Raw genomic sequence first — 20,533 nt, forward strand, 5'->3', positions numbered from 1 at the left:
CTCCGGAGAATTATTCCCTCCCCTTCCCCTCCTATATAACTTTTATGTTCTTCCCTTACTATATAATACTTACTATAAACATACTTTAGAAGTTATGGTCAAAACTTTAAAATCATATATTTTCTTTTAGACATATTTATATTTTCTTGGGATTAAAATGTTTAAAACTCAGCTATAAGAATGTTTTCAAATTCTAAAATATATAAAGGCCATTTATTGTCATTCCCACGAGAATATCTTGAAATTGTTCTTTGCTTTGTATCATCCGTACTTCAATATGTCTACTTTTTATTTCTGGTATCACATAATTTTTCTTATATTCTGTACATGTAATTTATTTTAACATAAAATAAAAAATTTTGAACGAGAAAAAATGAGACAAAGATAAATAATTTCAGAACATTTCCACCTTTTAATGTGACCTATAAACTGTACAACTCAGTTGATCAACAAACTGAACTTTTAAATTGAGGGAAGTAAAAATTAAATTAAATTAACATGGTTGCATAAGCGTGCACACCCTTAACCGCTTGCCGACCAGCCGCCACAGTTTTACTGCTGCAGAATAGCACGGCTTGGCGAACGACGTTGCCTTACATTGCATCGCCATATGGGGACTAGGGGCGTTGAGCGCCGCGCTCCTGCGATCACTTGTGACAGAGCGAGAGCCAGGATCTGTGTGTGTGAACACACAGATCCCGGTTATCTCAGGGGAGTAGACAGATCGTGTGTTCATACTAATGTATGAGCATCTTTCTCCCCCCCCCCCCTCTCCTCCCTCTCTCTTCCCCCTCTCTCCCCCTCTCTCCCCCTCTCCTCCCCCTCTCCTCCCCCCCTCCTCCCCCTCTCCTCCCCCTCTCTCCCCCTCTCCTCCCCCTCTCTCCCCCCCTCTCCTCTCCCTCTCCTCTCCCTCTCCCCTCCCTCTCCTCCCCCTCTCCCCTCCCTCTCCCCTCTCTCTCCCCTCTCTCTCCCCTCTCTCTCCCCTCTCTCTCCCCTCTCTCTCCCCTCTCTCTCCCCTCTCTCTCCCCTCTCTCTCCCCTCCTAGACAGTTTCATCCCCCCCTTGAGTTAGAACACCTAGGGAACACAGTTAACCCCTTGATCACCCCCTAATGTTAACCCATTCCCTGGCAGTGACATTTATACAGTAATCAGTGCATTTTTATAGCACCGATCGCTATATAATTGTCACTGGTCCCAGAAATGTGTCAAGTGTCCACTGTGTCCGCCGCAATATTGCAGTCCCAATAAAAAACACAGATCGCTGCCATTACTAGTAATAAATAAAATAAAAATAAAAAATAATAAAAATGCCGTAAATATATCCCCTAGTTTGTAGGCACTATAACTTTTGCGTAAACCAATCAATATACGCTTATTGCGTTTTTTTTTATTAATGCACATTGGCCTTAGTTGAGGATATATATATATATATATATATATATATATATATATATATATATATATATATATATATATATATATATATATATTGGGGGATATTTATTATAGCAAAAAGATTATATATATATATATATATATATATATATATATATATATATATATATATATATATATATATATATATATATATTTTATTTATTTTTCTAAATTGTCGCTCTATTGTTTATAGCACAAAAAATAAAAAAAGCAGAGGTGATCAAATATCAAGTGTCGCATGCGCAATTGTCAGTTAAAACAACACAGTGCTGTATTGCAATAAATGGCCTGGTCGTTGAGCAGCCAAATCTTCCGGGACTGCAGTGGTTAAACTAATACTTTGTTGAAGCACCCTTTGATTTTATTACAGCACTCAGTCTTTTTAGGTATCCATCAGCATGGCACATCCTGACTTGGCAATATTTATAATATATTTATAATACTCTTCTTTCCAGAAGTACTCCAAATCTGTCAGATTGCGAGGGGCTGTGTCTCTTCCCCTGGAATAATTGGGTCTGGTCCTCGACACTTCCCAGCAAAGGTCTTCCTTTCAGAAAAAAAAAATTGCGCTCTCTCTCTCAGCAGATTGATAGCAGCAGGAGCTATTGGCTTCCCCTGCTGTCAATTAATTGCTGTGATGAGGTGGGGTGGAGCCGTCCTTGTCTGTGTCCATTGAAACAGATCGGTTGCTCGGGAGCGAGCCCGCACAAGTGCCCCCATAGGAAGCGGTTTCTTATGGGGGCACTTGAAGTGGAGGAGCCAGGAGCGCCGGCAGGGGACCCGAGGAGGATTGGGCTGCTTTGTGCAAAACCATTGCACAGAGCAGGTAAGTATGAGATGTATATTAACAATTTTTTTTTTTTTTTTAAAGGAACATGTAATATCACTTTAAATTGCCTTATAACCACCTTCCAGAATGCAATGCAGGAACTTGAGCAGCCACTGCCCAGTCCCAAACACTATCCCTTGGCAATGGGACAAGATTAGAAACCCTGAATAAAAGATGACAGCATTCAGATTTTTTTTTTTTTTTTACAAAAAAAGGTTTGAGTGTCATGTTTGTACAAAATAATTGTACATGGTAATTGTACAGTGTATTGTTCAGTGTAAAATAATCACACTTCTCAATAAACTTGTATAAAAGAAAAATAAAACCAACAAAAAGCCACAATTAACTTTGACATATAACAGATAATGTTGGTGTCTGTTTTTTCATATAAGCTGAAAACCATCTATTAATCGCATGAACCTATCAACAATCTAGAAGACGGGGGTTAAATTGTACGAACGTGTGAAAGAGCAACAATCTATGTTGTGTAGTTCCAAGAGGATTGTAGCCATCTATCCCAGATTTGATCATACTTGTTCGGGCACCCTCTATTCATGTAAATCACCTTTTTAAAGGGTAAAGTGGTGTTAATTTCAGCAAACCAGGCAGATAGCATGGGGGCAGCTGTCTGGATCCAGTTTCGGGCTATTAACTTTCTTGCTGCAAACAGTGTTTCGTGCAAAAAGTGAAGTGTAAACTTATCCATACCATCTTCAGGAAACAGGCCCAGTAGGCACTGTCTAGGGTCCAGAGACACAGGTGAGCCCATGTGGTCATGTAGGAACTGGATTACCTGTGACCAGTATCCCTGAATTTGAGGGCACCTCCAGATAATGTGATCAAAGGTGCCAACCGAGATTAGACACCTTGGACACATAGCTCTGCGGGAAGGGCAGAACTTAGCTAGGCAGTGTGGGTTCAAGTACGCCTTATGCATGATGTAGGTTTGTGTGAGTCTGTCAGAGAGCTTAGGGGATACCAACTTGAGTTTCTCCAACACTTCTCCCCAGTCTTCATCCTCTAATTCTCCCACATTATCCACTTACAGACCGGACCATTTTGCTGGTCAAAGACCAGACCACTTTTTGCGATTCGGCACTGCGTTGCTTTAACTGACAATTGCACGGTCGTGCGACGTAGCTCCTCAAACAAAATTGGCGTCCTTTTTTTCCCACAAATAGAGCTTTCTTTTGGTGGTATTTGATCGCCCCTGCGTTTTTTATATAAACAAAAATAGAGCGACAATTTTGAAAAGAAAACGCATTATTTTTTACTTTTTGTTATAATAAATATCCCCCAAAAATATATTTAAAAAAAACATTTTTTTTCCCTCCGTTTAGGCCGATACGTATTCTTCTACATATTTTTGGTAAAAATCACAATAAGCAAATATTGATTGATTGGTTTGCGCAAAAGTTATAGCGTTTACAAAAAAGGGATAGTTTTATGGCATTTTTATAAAAAAAAAATTCACAAGTAATGGCAGCGATCAGCGATTTTTTATTGTGACTGCGACATTATGGCGGACACATCGGACATTTTTGACACATTTTTGGGACCATTGTCATTTATACACTGCTATATAAATGCAGTGATTCCTGTGTAAATGACACTGGCAGTGAAGGGGTTAACCAGTGGGTGGCAGTGTAGGTGTTAAGTGTTCCTAGGGGTGTGTTACTAACTGTGGGGGGCTGGGCTTTCATTTAGAGAACACTAATCTCTGCTCCAATCACATGGAGCAGAGATCAGCCTCACTAGTGGCTAGGCAGAACGGGGAAATGCTGTTTACAACTGCATTTCTCCGTTCAGCCGCACCGTGAGACGATCGCGGTTAAGCCCGTGGCGATCGAGTCCGCGGGACCCGCGACCGGACTCGGGGGTCCCGACCGGCACGCGAGCGCGCCGCCAGTGGCGCGATGGCAGGGCGGCATTAAAGATCGGACGTACCTGTATGCCTGCCTGTGCCATTCTGCCAACATATGTCATCGTGCATCGGTCGGGAACCGGTTATTCACCCACTTCTGCTTAATAGAGTATGCTAATTTTGTTGCAGGTGGCGTAGTAAGCATACTGTAGAAGAGAGACATTAGCTGACGTGGTTCTCCCTCATATATTACCTCTAATACATCTATGGAGGATAGAGTAGGGTATGTATCCATAAACTGAGTGTGGAGTGCATGACGCACTTGAAAGAAACAAAATAGCATGTAGTTTGGGAGGCTGAATTCTGCTTTCAACTGATAATGTTTTAATTGCTCCATTGTGGAGAACGTGGGATAGTAGGTAAATGCCCTGGGATATCTATATCGTGGGGTCAGGTATTTGGAGGAGCTCCAGAAAGAGTTTATTATACCACAAGGGGGTATTGTCATGGAATACAGGGCATTTAATCTTAGAGGCCACCAGATCCCAAATCCTTTTGTGCTGAAATCAGAGTCCAGAACGTTTTGGAGCCCTTTCAGTACATCACAAAATGGGTTTGGGAGTCGTGAATCTGCCGAGTTGCATACCAGTGCTAGATATCTATGTTTATCTGACTTGTCTATATGATATAAATGGGAAAGCTGTGTTGCCAAATAGTAAGTGCCAAAGTCTGGTACTGCAAGGCCCCCTAGTGTCGTTGGACACTGTAATGTCTTCCATGAAAGTTTGTGGCTACCTGCACTCCATACAAAGGATTGCAAAAGGGTATCCATGATTTTAAAATATTTAAGGGATGTATATTGGGGAATGCCATAACACGTATAGGATTTTGGTTGGAGTATCATGTTTGAATTTTGGACTTAATGAGCGGGATTAATGGCTCTACATTTAGTGTAATGTAGTCAGCCAATGTTCTAGAAACCAGTATTCCCAAGTGTTTAAGGGTGTTCACTCGTACCAGAGGTAGATCAGCTTGGTCTCTTAATGGAGGAAATACATCTATGAGGAGGATCTAGGACTTGTCCCAATTCATTTTAAGTCCAGAAAACCTACCAAAGTTTTCAATGATTTGTAACGCCATCTGGAGAGAGAGACCTGAGTCTGAGAGATGCAGTAACATTTCGTCTGCGTATATTCCGGTGTCCTCTGAGTGCTATCGCCAGGGGTTCAACCGCCAGTGCGTACAATATATGGGCCAACCTTGCCACGTCCTCCTAGAGAGTGGGAAGGGGCCAGAGGTTCAGCCATTAGCTACCACCCTAGCCTGTTAGGCATTCTATAAAATATTGAGCCACTTGGCAAACTTGGGGCCAGACCCAAAACAACGTAAACACTGCCATAGGTATTGCCACTCAACTGAGTCAAAGGCTTTGGCTGCGTCAAGGGCGACAATAACTCTAGAACCTATGTAATCATGGAAAACCTGAATATTCATGAAGATGCGCCTAGTGTTGAAGGCTGTGTTTTTTGCTGGCATGACGCCGGTTTGGTCGGGATGTATAAGGGAAAGAATAACCTTATTAAAATGCAAGGCCAGGATTTTAGCTAGTATTTTGATATCTGTTTGTAGAAGTGAGATGGGCCTATGTTTTGGGTAGGTGAGGGTCCTTGCCTGGTTTAGGGATTAAGACTATGATGGATTCTGGAAGGGCATTGGCCTTAAATATTTGCTTGGTACAAGGAAAGTAGTCTAGGAATAAGGGTTTCCAAAAAGTGGGTGTAAAATTCAGTCGGTAGGCCATCGGAGCCGGGGGCTTTGGCTTTGGCAAATTGTGAGATGTCTAGCTTGATATCATCCAATGTAAGGGGGGGCATCAAGCATCTCTACCTGTTTCTCAGTTAGTTTAAGAAGTGTAAGAGCACTGAGAAGATTTCCCAGGTCTTGTGGAGGGTAGCTAACCCTGGTTGTGTATACTTGGACTTCAGGGTAATGACCACTGGGTGCCTGGAGTCTAGATGAGGCAAGTAAGTTTACCTGGGTGTTCACCCTGCTCAAAAATCTTTTGCTTACTAAAGAATGTCTTGTACCGAGTCCGCTTCTGGCACAGTTGATGAACCGCCCTATTTTGAAGCTTCAGCTGTGCCAGTGTGGTGGGTAAGGGAGAGGAGACAAAAGTATCCTCCATCTCAGTTAACTGCGCAGTGGCTTGGACATATAGGTTAGCTTGGAATTTCTTCTAAACCTGGAAATGCATTCGGTGAGGAGCATTCTAACGTGTTTTTTAAATGCTTTCCATACATTCAGCTGGGAGGTCGTGTCAGTGTTATTTTGAAAGAACCCCCATTTTATTACTAATCTGTCCGTGTCTGGGAGTATGGTCAACCAGAAGGGGTTTAAACGCCAGTTTTGTGGTGGATTGTTGTCATATGAAGTCAGTTCAATCCAGTAGGGGAAATGGTCTGATAGGATTCGAGGGGTAAAGACAGCATTTTGTAGTCTGGGGATTAAGATGCTGGTTAGCCATATGTGGTCTATACGTGACATGGTAGAATGGGAGCTATAGAAGCATGAATAGGCTTTCCGTTTAGGATAGAGGCGCCGCCAAGTGTCCAAGTCAAAGCTCGACATTAGGTGGCTATACCTGGTATTTCAATCTGGCATGGGTGTTTGCGAGCTCTGTCCACAATTGAGAAAGGGATTGGCTACCATATTCAACGCATTTGGCCATAAATAAGAATCCTTTACGGAGGACAGTGGAATTGAGGGGGGGGGAGGGGGAGTGTACCAGGCAAGTATCAAAATGAGGTCACCTGCTATCTTAGCATGTATAAAAACATATCTACCTTGTGAAGCCAAAAGGACACTGATTTGGCCACTAGCATTGAGACTGCCCCTGGAGTATGTAGTGTGGGTAGCATGGTAAATCCAACCAATCCAGCGCCCGCTGCAGATATCCCTGCACATGAGTCTCCACCAGCACAATTATATCTGCCCTTTGACTTTTAGGGAAGGAAAATACTGCAGTACGTTTCAACTTATCTCCCAAACCACGGACATTCCATGTCAACATTTTAAACCTAGCCATAGACAATTACATTGTAGTAGATGGGCCTGCCAGCCATATATACCCCTTTGTAGTACAGACCATGTGGTGCAGCCGTGCAGCTGCAGCAGTCAGCCAGTGATGGATGACGGCATATCAATGGGTTGCATTCATGTACAAAACATATGTAAGAGACCCCAAAAACCTCAATACTGAGAAACTTAAAACCTTTACCCTCCCAGCTCTACACATACCCCAACTTGTGCAAGCATATGTCCCAAAAACAGAACTCGACTTGTGGAAGCATTGAGTTAGGCACCAGCGTGATGCCCAGAAAGAATGGGTCACCAGCTGGGGTGATTCGCTTGAAAACATAGAAATAAAAAGGGGGGGGGGGTTATTTGTATGTATTCTCTGGGGGGGGATCCTCTGAAAAAAAATACTGCCTGCATCGGGACCCGGGTGACTCACCGTCCGTGTGTCACAGTAGAATTAGGGTAGATAACCACAGTTCAGTTCCAAGTCCCTCGGCAGTAATATGGCAAAAGGTAGTTCCATTATACAGGAGATCTACAGCCTGGGTAGTGTCATAGTGTTACTGTGAAGGGGTGCACTAGCTAGAAACCGGAACGGAACACATGCCAATAAAGACATTCAGAGCATAAGTGCACATCCCTTTGTTCAGGATAGGGGCCCAGGCTATAGCCAAAATAAAGTGGTAAATATGATGACGATATCACGAACCCATACAGTACTCACGGATCAGGCAGGATTGAGCTGGTCAAGCCAGTCACTAGCAGCTTTTGGCAAAATGAACCAGGTCTTCTCCAACGACCCGAAGGCAAGCAGGGATTAGCATAGCGTATTTCAGGTGGTGAACTCTGTCTCCTCTTGATATCTGTAAACTGGCTGCGCTGTCGCTGAACCTCTGCAGAGAAATCATGAAAGGCCAAGATTTGATGATTGTGCAGGGGTATGTTGCCCTTTTCTCTGGATAGGCAAAGTATGACATCCCGGTCCTTGTAGTTGAGGAACTTGGCAATGAAAACACGTGGAGGTGCACCTGAGGTGGCTTCTTGGCGGGCATTCAGTGTGCACGTTCCACAACGAAGGATTGTGAAAAGGCCTCGCGCCCATATGCTGTGATTAGTAGTTCCTCTAGGAAGGTAGCTGGATTACCTTCTGTGCCCTCAGGGAGACCTATGAATTGCATGTTGTACCTCCTCGTACGATTTTTGAGGTCATCCTGCTTCTGTTGTAGTTGGGCAATGAGGCGACTCGCTTGATCAGAGGATTCTTGAAGTGGGGGGGATGGCATCCTCCACCTGGCCCATGTGCTGCTCTGATTCCCTGACTGCATGTCTTGTCTAAGTAAATAAATGTCTAATGTCTATCTTTACCTCCTCTATCCGGGTAGTGAGGGATATTTGGCATGCAGCAATCACTTCTAAGATGTGGCTCTTGTCTGCTGCACAAGTAGCAGAGGAGGACGACTGGGAGCCGCCATCTTGTTCCTGTGCCTGTCCGTCCTGATGGCGGTATTGCGCGAGTTTTGCAGCTGCATTGGCCGTACTGCGGCGTGGCGATATAGCTCCACTATGTACCGAGACTGTAGAGGTAGCCTACCAGGCTAGTGGCTTAAGTTATTGGGGTCAGGATTGGATGAAAAAGGTACCGCCGGCGGAGCTCGGCTCAAACATGTCTCACCGCATGCAGCTTCAGGCCACACCCCCGACAGCATTCAGAATTAAACTTGTATAGGAATATTGCAAAGTGTTCTCAGAACAGTACTCTTGCTGAGCGAGGGCCCTCCTGTGTTCATTAAACAATATGTGGGCCTCTTGGCATTGGACCCAGAAGCTAGGGGAGATTACTGTAGTAGCAGTGTCTACAACCTTGATTTCCAGCTCCCTTGGGGATCCCTCAGGTATGGTACATACATACTTACGTTGATCCAACCTTGTCCAATGTAACAATGTAATAAAATTCCATATATAAATTTCAGCTTTAAAACATTTATACATTAAAGCGGGAGTTCCGCAGTTTGTTTTTAAAAGTCAGCAGCTACAAATACTGCAGCAGCTGACTTTTAAAATATGGACACTTACCTGCCCAGCGCGCCCGCGATGTCGGCACCCGAAGCCGATTTCTCGATCGGCTCTCAGGTGCTTCCGCCGCCATCCTTGGTATGGGAATCAGGAAGTGAGTCGCGCTGCGCAATAAGGATGGTCCCCGCTGTCTCTGGGATCCGTGTGTTTCCCAGCAGACAGTGGGGGCTCTGCAGGAAGTGGCGTAAATACCCGCAGAATCTGCGGCTATCTATGCCGGAAGTGGGTGCTAATACCTGTATTATACAGGTATCTGCACCCCCCTCCCCCCCCCCCCGAAAGGTGCCAATTGTGGCACCGGAGGGGGGGGAAGGTTCCAATCAGCGGAAGTTCCACTTTAGGGTGGAGCTCTGCTTTAATACAATTTTCTACATCATTCCGATTGTTTACATTTCTATAAAATTTGTTAGAAATATTCATTACCTTTTTAATTACACATGGGATGTGAAAGGGCTGTTACTAAAAGTGTTTTTAAAATGCTTTGCTAAAAATGTATTTTTTTTCTGCTTTTTCAATTTTAGAAATTAATGGTTGAACAGGTACAGAATAAAAATAAAGAAATGCAAGCTTTGCATGAAAAGTCCATTGAAGCTTTAGTCTCCCAACATCAAACTGCAATCAATGAGATGAACCAGAATTTGCAGACGAAAGAGGAACTATGGAAAGCTGCCCAAACTGCACAAAGTGAAATGGTCAAACAAATGGAAGAGTTGCAGCGACAAGCAGAAGAAGCCAAGGTATTTTGGTTGTTATAGGAAATGTGAATGTTCTTTCCAGAGTATGATACAGAATTCCATACAATTTTTCTGTAGATTTACGAATAATCCAGCTTTTTAGACTTGTTATATACATTTTGTAACCACTTGTAGATATTGAACAGGTATAATACATTTGTATAGCTCTTCAAATGGCAGTGTTCATATGTCCGTAACAGCTGCAATGCCTCAAATATTACACCCTGATTGATTCAAGTTCATTTTCTTGATATTCCAAAAGCCTATTCATAAATTGTGCAAATCCTGGTACATTTAATTTAAAGATTTTGATATTTTGTTTAGAAAATAATCAAAACTTTAAAGAAAAAAAAAGTTGAAACAGAATGAAAGATCATTCGCCCCTTTATAAAGAGATTAAATATAATCAGACATATATAAAAGCTGCTGATTGTTATTAGACTGCTTAAGAAAAAACAGGATATAAATGTTAATAGTTTTGGCCAGTACCTCTGCTTTCTTTTTTTCCCAGTTTTATGCAGGAATACTAACTGGGACCACAAAAATCTCCAATAGTATATGCAGGTCAGGATTTCTGGGGGGGTTGGGGGGGGGGGGGGGGTCTAGAAGCTTGCATTCAATTTTGCTCCCATCAATTTCAAATCAAGTTCATTTTGTATGTGACTCCTCAGTTGTGCATCCTAGAGAAATGCATAGCTGTAAAATGCTTCAGATTTGTTGGCGATTTAGAGTAACTGAAGTTTTAAGTCTTTTGTGACCCAAGGTCACGGATACCTATATGACCAGGGCAAATTTAGCAGCGTAAGCGCGTGATGGTTATTGGCATACCTACAGTGTATTTTTAAGGAAATCAAATATATTAGTACACCTTTTAAATGCAAACACTCTATTTTTTTTTCTAAAATGTGCAAAAATTATATTTAATTGTTTGATAATTACACAATTAAAGGGTAGCACCTGCAGACTAAAGGCTTTTTTTTTTTGTCACTAAGGCTTCCAATCTGTATGCAATCACAGTTGATGCAGTGATCTTGTGATCAACAACCGCTTTTGTTCCCTATGGGGAATGAAGTGGTGAATGACAGCCGAGATTGAGAGCCACCAGCTGCTGAAAGTATCAGCTGTTGGCTCTCAATGTAGGGGTGTTTACTAATGTAGCCCTAATACAAGTGCTGGGGAACTTTTAACCACTTGCCTACTAGGGCAATCTTATATTTTTCACATATGCTACAATCTGCATTTTGTTTGCTAGAAAATTACTTGGAACCCCCAAACTTTATATCTTTTCTGAAAGCAGAGGACCTGGAGAATGACATAGTAGCTATTGGAATTTTCTTATGTCACACGTTATTTGCGCAGCCTTTTATCAGGTAAAAATACTTAACGTGCACACAAATGCAATATAATACCCAGTTATTTACTAAAATTTAAAATATGATGTTGCGTCAAGTAAATTGATACCAAACATGTCTAGATTTAAAATTGCACACGCCTACAAAATGGAAACGCTCGTTAAAGTATGTTAGCTAAAATTGGTCATAGGCAACGCTTTAAAAGCCATTGCAGGTCATCAGTGTATTTAAATGTGAGCTATGGCATTAGAATTATTGCTCTCACTTAAGCATTCGTGGCAATACCTTACATATGTGGTACAGTCACTGTATACATATGTGTGGTGGACTTACATGTGCGCATGGGGGGAAAGGGGTCGTTTTTTTTTTTTTTTTTTTTTTTTTGTGAAAGCTATGGTCCATGGCCCGTACCTTTAGGGAGACATTAAGAATCTGTTAAACCACTGATGTCTCTCCTGCCCTCCAAGGCAGTTGATCAAACACATCCAGTGGTACCCTACAAATAGTTAAAACCCGAAGAAAGAGCTTTGTGAAAATATTCCTAAAAGAGCTTGACACCTCTAGTAGCATGATCACTGCAAATTTTATAAAGTTTTTATTTATGCAGAGCTAACATTTTTCTCCATTCATTTCCATAACCTTAAGTTACTTTTTGGTATTTTGTGTTCCTGTTTTCTTGTGGGGTGCTTTAGTTAAACTGTTTTATTTTTGCATTGCTTCATAATACCACATGTATGAACTGACACACACCTACAATAAGTTGCCTAAGAATTTGCCATTTTATCTAGTTAAAATGGTATTAAGCCCAAAAGCAAACCTTCATTATATTGCAGCTTACTAATTCTTAGCTGTGATGGCTGCGTTTTGTTGTTTCTTTTTTAGGCTTTCTTATATTTATTTAAACCTGGTGAGGCGGCCAGTAAGTCTTTTTTGTTTTTCAAAAGAACAAGCTGTCCTACAAATGTATCAAGTTACAGGGATAAGACAAACCATTTACCACTGACAGGATTGCTTAAAATGTTTAGCGTTTATGTAAAACCTTTATCCCAAAAGGAAAAGAACTTTGCTGTAACTGCTTAAAAAAGGTCAGCTGGAGTTCAGCTCCAAATTGTTATTGTATTTCAATCTGGTAGTACATCTAACACTCCCCTTCCCCCAACTTGACATTGCTACTGTCCAAAGATTCTCCCCTGTGCTCATTCTTCCAGAGTGGAGGTACTCTATTATAGGAGATGTGTTACTGGCCACATCACCAGGTGAAAACAGGGGGCGGGGGAAGCCTTAAAACGAATGCAACCGACACAGCTGATAATTGGTAGGCTACATTATAGTACATCTTTGGTTTTGGGTTTATTACTGCTTTAATTCTTTATTTTCATGTTATTACTATGTAGCTACAAGCCTTTTGTCCCAATGCAGATTGTGGACCTGCAGCCCCACACCCCCGCTTTTGTCATAACTATTCATTCATCCAAAGCCAATTCCTTCATCCTTCAGTAGCACAAAACTGAGCTGGTGATATGTCATCTAATGTGGGATATAATCTGCAACAAAATCACTGAGTAAAAGTTTAGAACCTTTTTCAGGTTCTTTGTTTTCTGCGTTCCTGTTCAGCTTTCCCTCACATGCTGTTCTCACCATGGCAGGAAATCACCTGAATGGTGATGCAGGGGATTAAATAAAGAAAGAAAACATATTCACTTAACCCCTTACAGGTCTGTCTGGGTACTGTCCCCAGTAGCAGAATGGCATCCCATACACAAACCACTCCTAGCTGTTGACTAGCCAGTTAACGCTGATGCCTCCACTCCATATGCAGCAAAATAATAGGGAAGACCCAACAAATCCCTGTAGAAAGTGTCCAGTAACTACTGTGGCCTTCGCTCATAACGATCATAATGATCTTTTGTCAGATATGCAAATATTTCAGTCCATTTAGTCCATAAAGTTTTATCCCCCTTCATGTCCTGGGCATTTTTTGCCATTCAGCACTGTGCTAATTTAACTGGCAATTGCAAGGTTATGCAATACTGTACACAAATTAAATATTTTTTTCTTTCACACAACTAGTTTTCTTATGGTGTATGGTGATCACCCCTGTTTTGGTGTGTGTGTGTGTGTGTATCCACTTCAGCCCTGGAAGAATTTACCCCCTTCCTGAACAGAGCACTTTTTGCGATTCGGCACTGCGACGCTTTAACTGACAATTGTGCAGTCGTGCGACGTTGCACCCAAACAAAATTGACGTCCTATTTTCGATAGCATAATGTCAAAATTAAGTCAAAGAAAAATAAGATGGGGTCTGTAGAGCCTCAAAGCTTACATATGTAACAAATGTGAGTGAAAAAGGTTCATACTAAAAAAAAAAAAACAATTACATAGGAAAACGTTTCATGGGTTATAGGTTTTTATTACTACCAGTGCCGCTCTTTCGGGTTTTTATTACAGCCCGTGGAGAGCTTACTCCTCACTTCCTGTAAGGAAATTTCTTCAACTAGAACAGACACAAAAACGAAAAAAAAATTTAGTGGAGTAAGTAAAGTTTTTAAAACTGACCAGGGTTTTTATTGCTTTAAAGTGATACTAAAGTCATGATACTTGTACATGTTACACTTACCTGCTCTGTGCAGTTGGTGTTTCACAAAGCAGATTCTTCTCGGCTCCCTTGCTGGCTCCTTTGGCCCCGCTCTCCTGTCGTGTGCCCCCACAGCAAGCAGCTTGCTATGGGGGCAGCTCCAGGTGTCCATTCAAACACTGGCCCCACCCCCTCTCCTGATTGGCTCCCGCTGCTGTCAAAGTCAGTTAACCAATGGCGCCGCTATGTCTCAGCCAATCGAAAGGGAGAGCCACAGATGGCCAAGGCACTCGTGGCTCGAGATGGGGGTCAGGTAAGCTTGAGGGGAGCTGCTACACACTGAAGGTTTTTTATCTTAATGCATAGAATGCCTTTAGAATCAATTGAAGTACCTTCTTGTTACAGAAATGGCTATACCCTCTATTTTCCTGTAAGGGCAGCGCAAGAAATGAGGAAATATTTCCCCAGTGGGGTCGGAAAGAAACTTCAACTCTTCCCCAAATGAAATCTTCTGTAATGTTTACAGAGGAATTTTTATGGTGAAGGAGTCCCACTGACAGTGCAAAAGAAACCATCACGTGATTTTACCCAATGCGGTCTTAAAACTCCCATATACACTTTTGCCATGCAACGTACATAGTACAGTGAAAGCCCTTTTATACCAGCTCAGTCCTGTGCTCCCTGAAGACCATTAAATAGAACATGGTATTGCACTGTGAAAATAGATAAATAGTATAGATAAAATCTGGCTTATTCGGTATACAAAACCAAACCATTACGATTGACTTTGTTTATTCAAGATTCAATACTCAGTGTGTCAGTTAATACATAGTTGCTAAATCTCCACTTACTCCATGTCTCCATTAGAGTGCTTGATTTTCATTTTTTTTCCTTCTTCCCAACTTTATCCCTTCAGTCTTTAACATGTATGTTAGACTCCAAAAGGAAAGAGGTTGAACTTATAACAGAAGAGATGAGGGTTTTGAGAGAGGAAAAGGACATACTTGCCAAGGAGGCAAATGCTTTAAAGCTGGAGAAAGATTCTCTGCTGACAAAGATTTTAGAGTTTGAATCTTCTGTTTATGGATGCCAGCAAGAGGAAAGCCGGCTGCTGTTACTCAATGAAGAACTTAAAGCAGTTAAAGATAGCATTACAAATGAGAAGCAAGAGCTTGAAACAAGATGCAATAATTTGAGTAGCACCTCTCAAACACTAGCACATGAAAAAGCAAAACTAATAGCTGATTTAGACAGTGCTAAACAAGAGCTTCTTAAATTTAGCATGGATTCTGAAGTCTTGCGGTCTTCGGTCACTGCAATGGATGCCAGTATGTCAGAACTTCAGAAAACCAATGATGCTCTGATTTCCGATTATGCAGAACTGCAAAACAAATATCAGAAAATGCAGGAATACGAGGTCAAGCTTAATGAAGAAAAATTAGTTCTTGCCAGAGAAAAGGATGAAATTATGGAAATGCTCAAGTGCACAAAAGAAGAACTTGTGAATAAGCATAAATCTTTGCAAAAACAAATAGATGAACTTGAAATCGAAAAAAAATTGTCGTTGGAGAAGTATATAGAATTGAACAGCATGCATTCTGTTTTAATTGAAAAAAACGTGGAGTTGACCAAAACCATTGCAGATGTCCAGTTGGAAAGAGAAAATCTTTTAATATATCAAAATAATCTAAATGCAGATATAGAAAATATTCTTAAAGAAAAAGAAAACCTAGCCTCTCTACATAGTTGTATGGAACGTGAACTGAGTGAGGTGAAATCACAGCTGGATAAAGCAATCCAAGAAAACCTAGAATTGTTGAACAGAAAAGATGAATTACTTCAGACCTGTGCTATTTTTGAAGAAGAAAAGCAGAAGATGGAAGTATATCAAAAGAGTATCATAGATGAAAAGAATTCTGCTAGCATGGAAAAGGAAGACCTTAGTCAGAAGTTTGTATCTTTTAAAGAAGACATGGATAGGAAGCAAGCAGCATTAACCAGTGAGGTATACACCCTTAAGTCAGAAAAGGAAAATATTCTAGCAGAAAGATTGGTGCTTGAAAACAAACTTTCCACTTTAACTGTAGAGCGTGATGAGTTAATGATTAGAACCACAGGTCTAACTACTGAAAGGGAAGAGCTGTTTTTGACGCAAAATGACTTAAGCATGAGTCTTACAGATTTGCTCCAAGAAAATGAAAAAATTGTTCTTAATTGTAATGAGTTAACAACTGAATTAAGAGCAGTTAGAAAAGAACTTGAAAGGGCACAGAAAGAAAATGAAGAACTTCAGGTCTCCAAGGAACGTCTTACCAACTTGCTTGAAGAAATTAAGACCAGTAGTAGTATATCTGACTCTGAACGTGTTAACCTTCTACAAGAAAAGGAGATGTTACTTTCTTCTGAAAGGAAGCGGACTGCAGAAATGGCGGATCTGTTAAAGCAAAATGAAGAGCTTGTGGCTAAATGTCAGAGGTGCACAGAAGAGGCTCAGCTTGCACAGGACAAACTGACAGATGACCTTAATGATCTAAAAAGCGCAAAGGCTGTGGTGATGCTACAGATTTCAGATTTGGAAAAAAAACTTGAATCTATGTCTGCAGAGAATAATGCCTTTAAGGTGAAAAACGCAGAGCTCCAATCCAAAAAGGAATTGATTGTTGATGACCTATCCAGCATGAAGGCCACGTTGGAGTGCTTGGAGTCTGCAAACCTTATGTTGTTAAAAGAGAAAAGCAATCTGTTAACAAAGATTGACTCACTAAATGGGGATGTCATGAGAGCAAATAAACACATTGAAGAATTGACTAGAACTAATAACAGCCTTCAATTAGAACTGGAACGAACAAAGAATGACCAAGATTCCCTGAAAATAGAGATTAATAATAATTTAGCAGATAAACAGTCTTTGCTTGAGAATTATAATAAATGTTGTAATGACAAGGAGCTCTTGACAAAAGAGAGGGAGAGCTTACTGGAAAAATGCAATGAACTTAATACACACATTACAAATTTTGAGCAGAGATTAATTGAAGAGAGGGATACTTTTAAGAATGAAAAAGAATGTCTGGAAATAAAATGTACACAACTCCAGCAATGTTTGGACAACATGGAGGAGGAAAAAGATCAAATGGTATTTCAAAGTAAAGACCTGCAATGTAAGTATGACAAACTTTTGGAGCAGAAAGAGAACATAGAGAATCTTCTCCACACTGTTACCCAGGAAAGGGAGAGCTTAGAACTCAAGAGCATCAGACTTTCCTCCAACTTGGAAGAACTTGAGCAGAATGTTGCTTCTCTAAACAAGTCAAAGGCAGAGCTGCAAGATTTGTATAATGGTGTTTACAAGCAATTGGAAGATCTTAGCAGTCAGCATGAAGTTACAGAAAAGGAGTTTGAAAAGCTGCGTCAAGAGAGGTCTTGTTTGGTATCCACACATGAAAACCTAGAAAGCACACATTCAGCTATTTTACAAGAAAAGGAGAGTACCTTGAAGAAGTGTGACAGTCTGTCTAAACAAGTGGTTTCATTAACCAGAGACAACTTGGAATTGTCTGGTCTGGCTGAGCAGCTGAAGGTTCAGAACCAGTCAATGCTGGATGAAAAAGACGAACTGATGTTGAAGTTTGATGAGCTTCAGGTTGAGAAGAAGAGCCAAGAAGAAAAAATTCATGAGGTATACTTGAGAAGTGTACTAAAATGACTAACACTGAGCACTAATTTCAGGGTCAGCTGAATGTTCACCTGCACTTGCATGCTTTTCACTTTACCAATTCACGGTGACCGGTTATTAGAGGAATGATTTAATTTAATTTTTAATTGATAATTTTTATAAAATCAAACTGTGAATAAAATCACAGGCACATATTTACTAGTTTGCAATGGGACACAGTTTAACACATAAGTAATGTGTTTAATGTGCAATAGGTAAACCAATAATGTTGATCAATTTTGTGGACTTTATTCACAGTTACTTTTACTTATCATTGACAAATATTTTTTTTCATAATCCAAAGCATGTATTAAATGATCTATAGCATGAAACTAGGTTATAGAAATCAAACTTAGATTTTTATTTTTTTTTCAGTCTTTACAGTTTCATTGTCTAGTTGTTTTTTTTTTTTTTATTATTATTTTTTTTTTTTTATTGCACTTCACACCATTAGAAATCCTGATGTGTATTGATAGTTATGTAAAATGCTTGCTTTAGGAGGACCCAAGACTCGATTTTACAGGTTACTATGTATTTTTAAATCCATATAGCATTTGCTGCCTCAACAGTCCTCTTGATTGTTCCTATTCATGATGAAAGTCCAAATACCATGTGATTAGAAGTGTGATTAATGTATGACTTTCAGTCATACAGTCCAGTCATGATTTGTATTATGGCTTATTCATACATTAAGAAGTTATTTAGCCCAGTAATTTCTTATCCTGATGTCACTTTACATAATCACAGTTGGTGTTAGTCATTCTGTTACATAACGTCAGCAGTCAGTGCTATCCTTTTGTACGTGTGCCTGTATGCATGGTGCCCATTGTAAGTCTGCCACCCCATGCAATATCATAGTTCAGTCAGTATATCAGTATATCGTTTGTAGATTTTACGTTATACCCACTTGTAACCTACAGCGGTGTACATATTCACATCTGCTGTATTCTTGACCTCATTTGTTGGGTACAGCATTCAAAAGTGGTTAAGCCATGGGTCAGACAATCAGAAAATAATGCTGCTTCTTTTTTAAAACCACCAAAGATAGTGTCATGGTGTCACTTTTTTATTGTATTCACTGTTCACCCTGCCATTTCTTCCTGCAATCTCCTGGGACACATCACAAGTCCCAGGAGAAGGCAGGACCATTGAGAAAGTGCAGCGCTTTTCATGGGGAGTCAGCTTTCCACATCCAAGATGGCAGTGCTGGGGACCCAAAGACCAGCAACGAACCAACCCAAGTGTGGACAGCGCTGGATTCCAAGACTGTTAAGTGCACATACTGTGTATAAAAAGTCAACAGGTACAGTATTTATAGCTGCTGACTTTTTAACTCTTTTCTTTTTTTTTTTCTCCAGACTGAAGTTCCTCTTTCAGAATGAAAGGCTATAGGCTTCTGATAGGCCTTTTCCTGAAAAAGCTAGTTGTCTGGCCTCGACATGTAGCACCTAGGTGTCAGAAAAGTATTGAAATCCATTCTCTTTGAGTTATGGGTCAGTCATTCAGAAAAGCATTAAAGTCAAAACATGATCATGCTAGGTAGGCAGCTAACAGCTTTCAGAAGTAGCCTAAATTCTGTCATGGCGGGTACACACACACAAAAAAAAAAATGTTGGGAGTGTAACAATGCTTGCTTTATAGATAGGGTTTTTTTTTTTTTTTTTTTTTTTTTTAAACTGGGCTATTTACTTGAGCAAAGTGGTTTATGGACAATTATGGACTTTCCTATGATGATTAGATATGTTAAGTGCACCACCAAACCCATTACTGATTATACAAAAGCACTCGCTGTTTCTGTGTAGTGGTCAAAACAGGCTGATGGCATTGCAAGAGGAGCAGCCCTAAAGCTAACTTGTTAAATTTGTAATTTGTTTGCTAATGCTGCAAACAGAATTGGTTGTATATCCACTTAATCTCAGAACCTTTAATTATTGCATATTCAGCATGGGTATGGAAATGCTCTGCTTACGGGGTTTCTTTAATCTATCTTGTGACCTGCTATCCCTACTGTTAAATGTAGGTTTCACAAATTGCAGAAGAAGCTTGCCAGAAAATTGAGCAGGTGACTGCAGAGAAAAATGAACTGCTCAAAGAGAGGGTCGAGACAATTACTGCTATGGAAGAGCTAAAGAAACTGCACAGTGATCTACAAAAAGAAGTGAGTAACTTTTATCACCCTTAAAGAATATCTATAACATCATGGGCAAGAAAAATTAATAGCATTTGGTAGTCAATGCAAAATATTTTCTTGATGATTAAAGAGGTTTGTACATTTATTTGTAGAAGAGTGTTATTTTTTTTTTCCCCGTTAAAGAAAAGTTTTTATTGAACAAATATGCATACACGTTAAGTACAATATACATACAGCTATATCGACATTTTAAGGAAAGTGTACAATGTGTAATACAATTACTGGTGCTAATGAACTCATGTGTGATTGGCATTGTCACTTGGTACAGAATAAAAATATACAACATTCTCCCAAGTTTGGTGTGATTGTATCAGTATTTTTATTTTATATTAGGTGCAGGTTTCGGATTCCTGTAACCATCGGTCCAAAATCTTACTGTATTTCTCTGGGCATCCTCTATTAATATAAAGGAATTTCTTGTAGGGAAGGTTTGCGTTTGTCTGCCATCCATTCTGTGAAGTTTGGGGGTACTGATCTCATCCATTTCCGGGCTATAATTTTTCTCCCTGAGAAAAGAGTTTCTTGAATAAATATTTTAGTGTATTTGTCTGAGACATCAGGAAATATCCAGAGTAGGCACTGTTCTGGATCTAGTGCTAGGAGGGAACCCATGTTGTCATGTAGGAAAGTCACAACTTGCTTCCAGAGGCCTTGTATTTTCGGACAGGACCAAATGAGGTAAAATG

The 20,533-nt window shown here is 40.4% G+C and overlaps 1 protein-coding gene across 11 annotated transcripts in view; it reads left to right on the plus strand.

Annotated features, from left to right (window-relative positions):
• CLIP1 (CAP-Gly domain containing linker protein 1) overlaps positions 1-20,533 on the plus strand; it is a 259,076-nt gene that overhangs the window by 164,531 nt on the left and 74,012 nt on the right. For all 11 annotated transcript variants that reach the window (XM_077461934.1, XM_077461936.1, XM_077461938.1 and 8 more), the window contains 3 exons: positions 9,805-10,020; positions 14,861-17,620; positions 19,677-19,814. In XM_077461934.1, coding sequence (XP_077318060.1) covers positions 9,805-10,020; positions 14,861-17,620; positions 19,677-19,814 — 3,114 coding nt within the window. The remainder of the gene's footprint in view (positions 1-9,804; positions 10,021-14,860; positions 17,621-19,676; positions 19,815-20,533) is intronic.

Source organism: Lithobates pipiens, unplaced genomic scaffold (assembly GCF_037356315.1).
Source record: "Lithobates pipiens isolate NorthernLeopardFrog02 unplaced genomic scaffold, aLitPip1_a1.2 Scaffold_3, whole genome shotgun sequence".
NCBI lineage: Eukaryota > Metazoa > Chordata > Amphibia > Anura > Ranidae > Lithobates > Lithobates pipiens.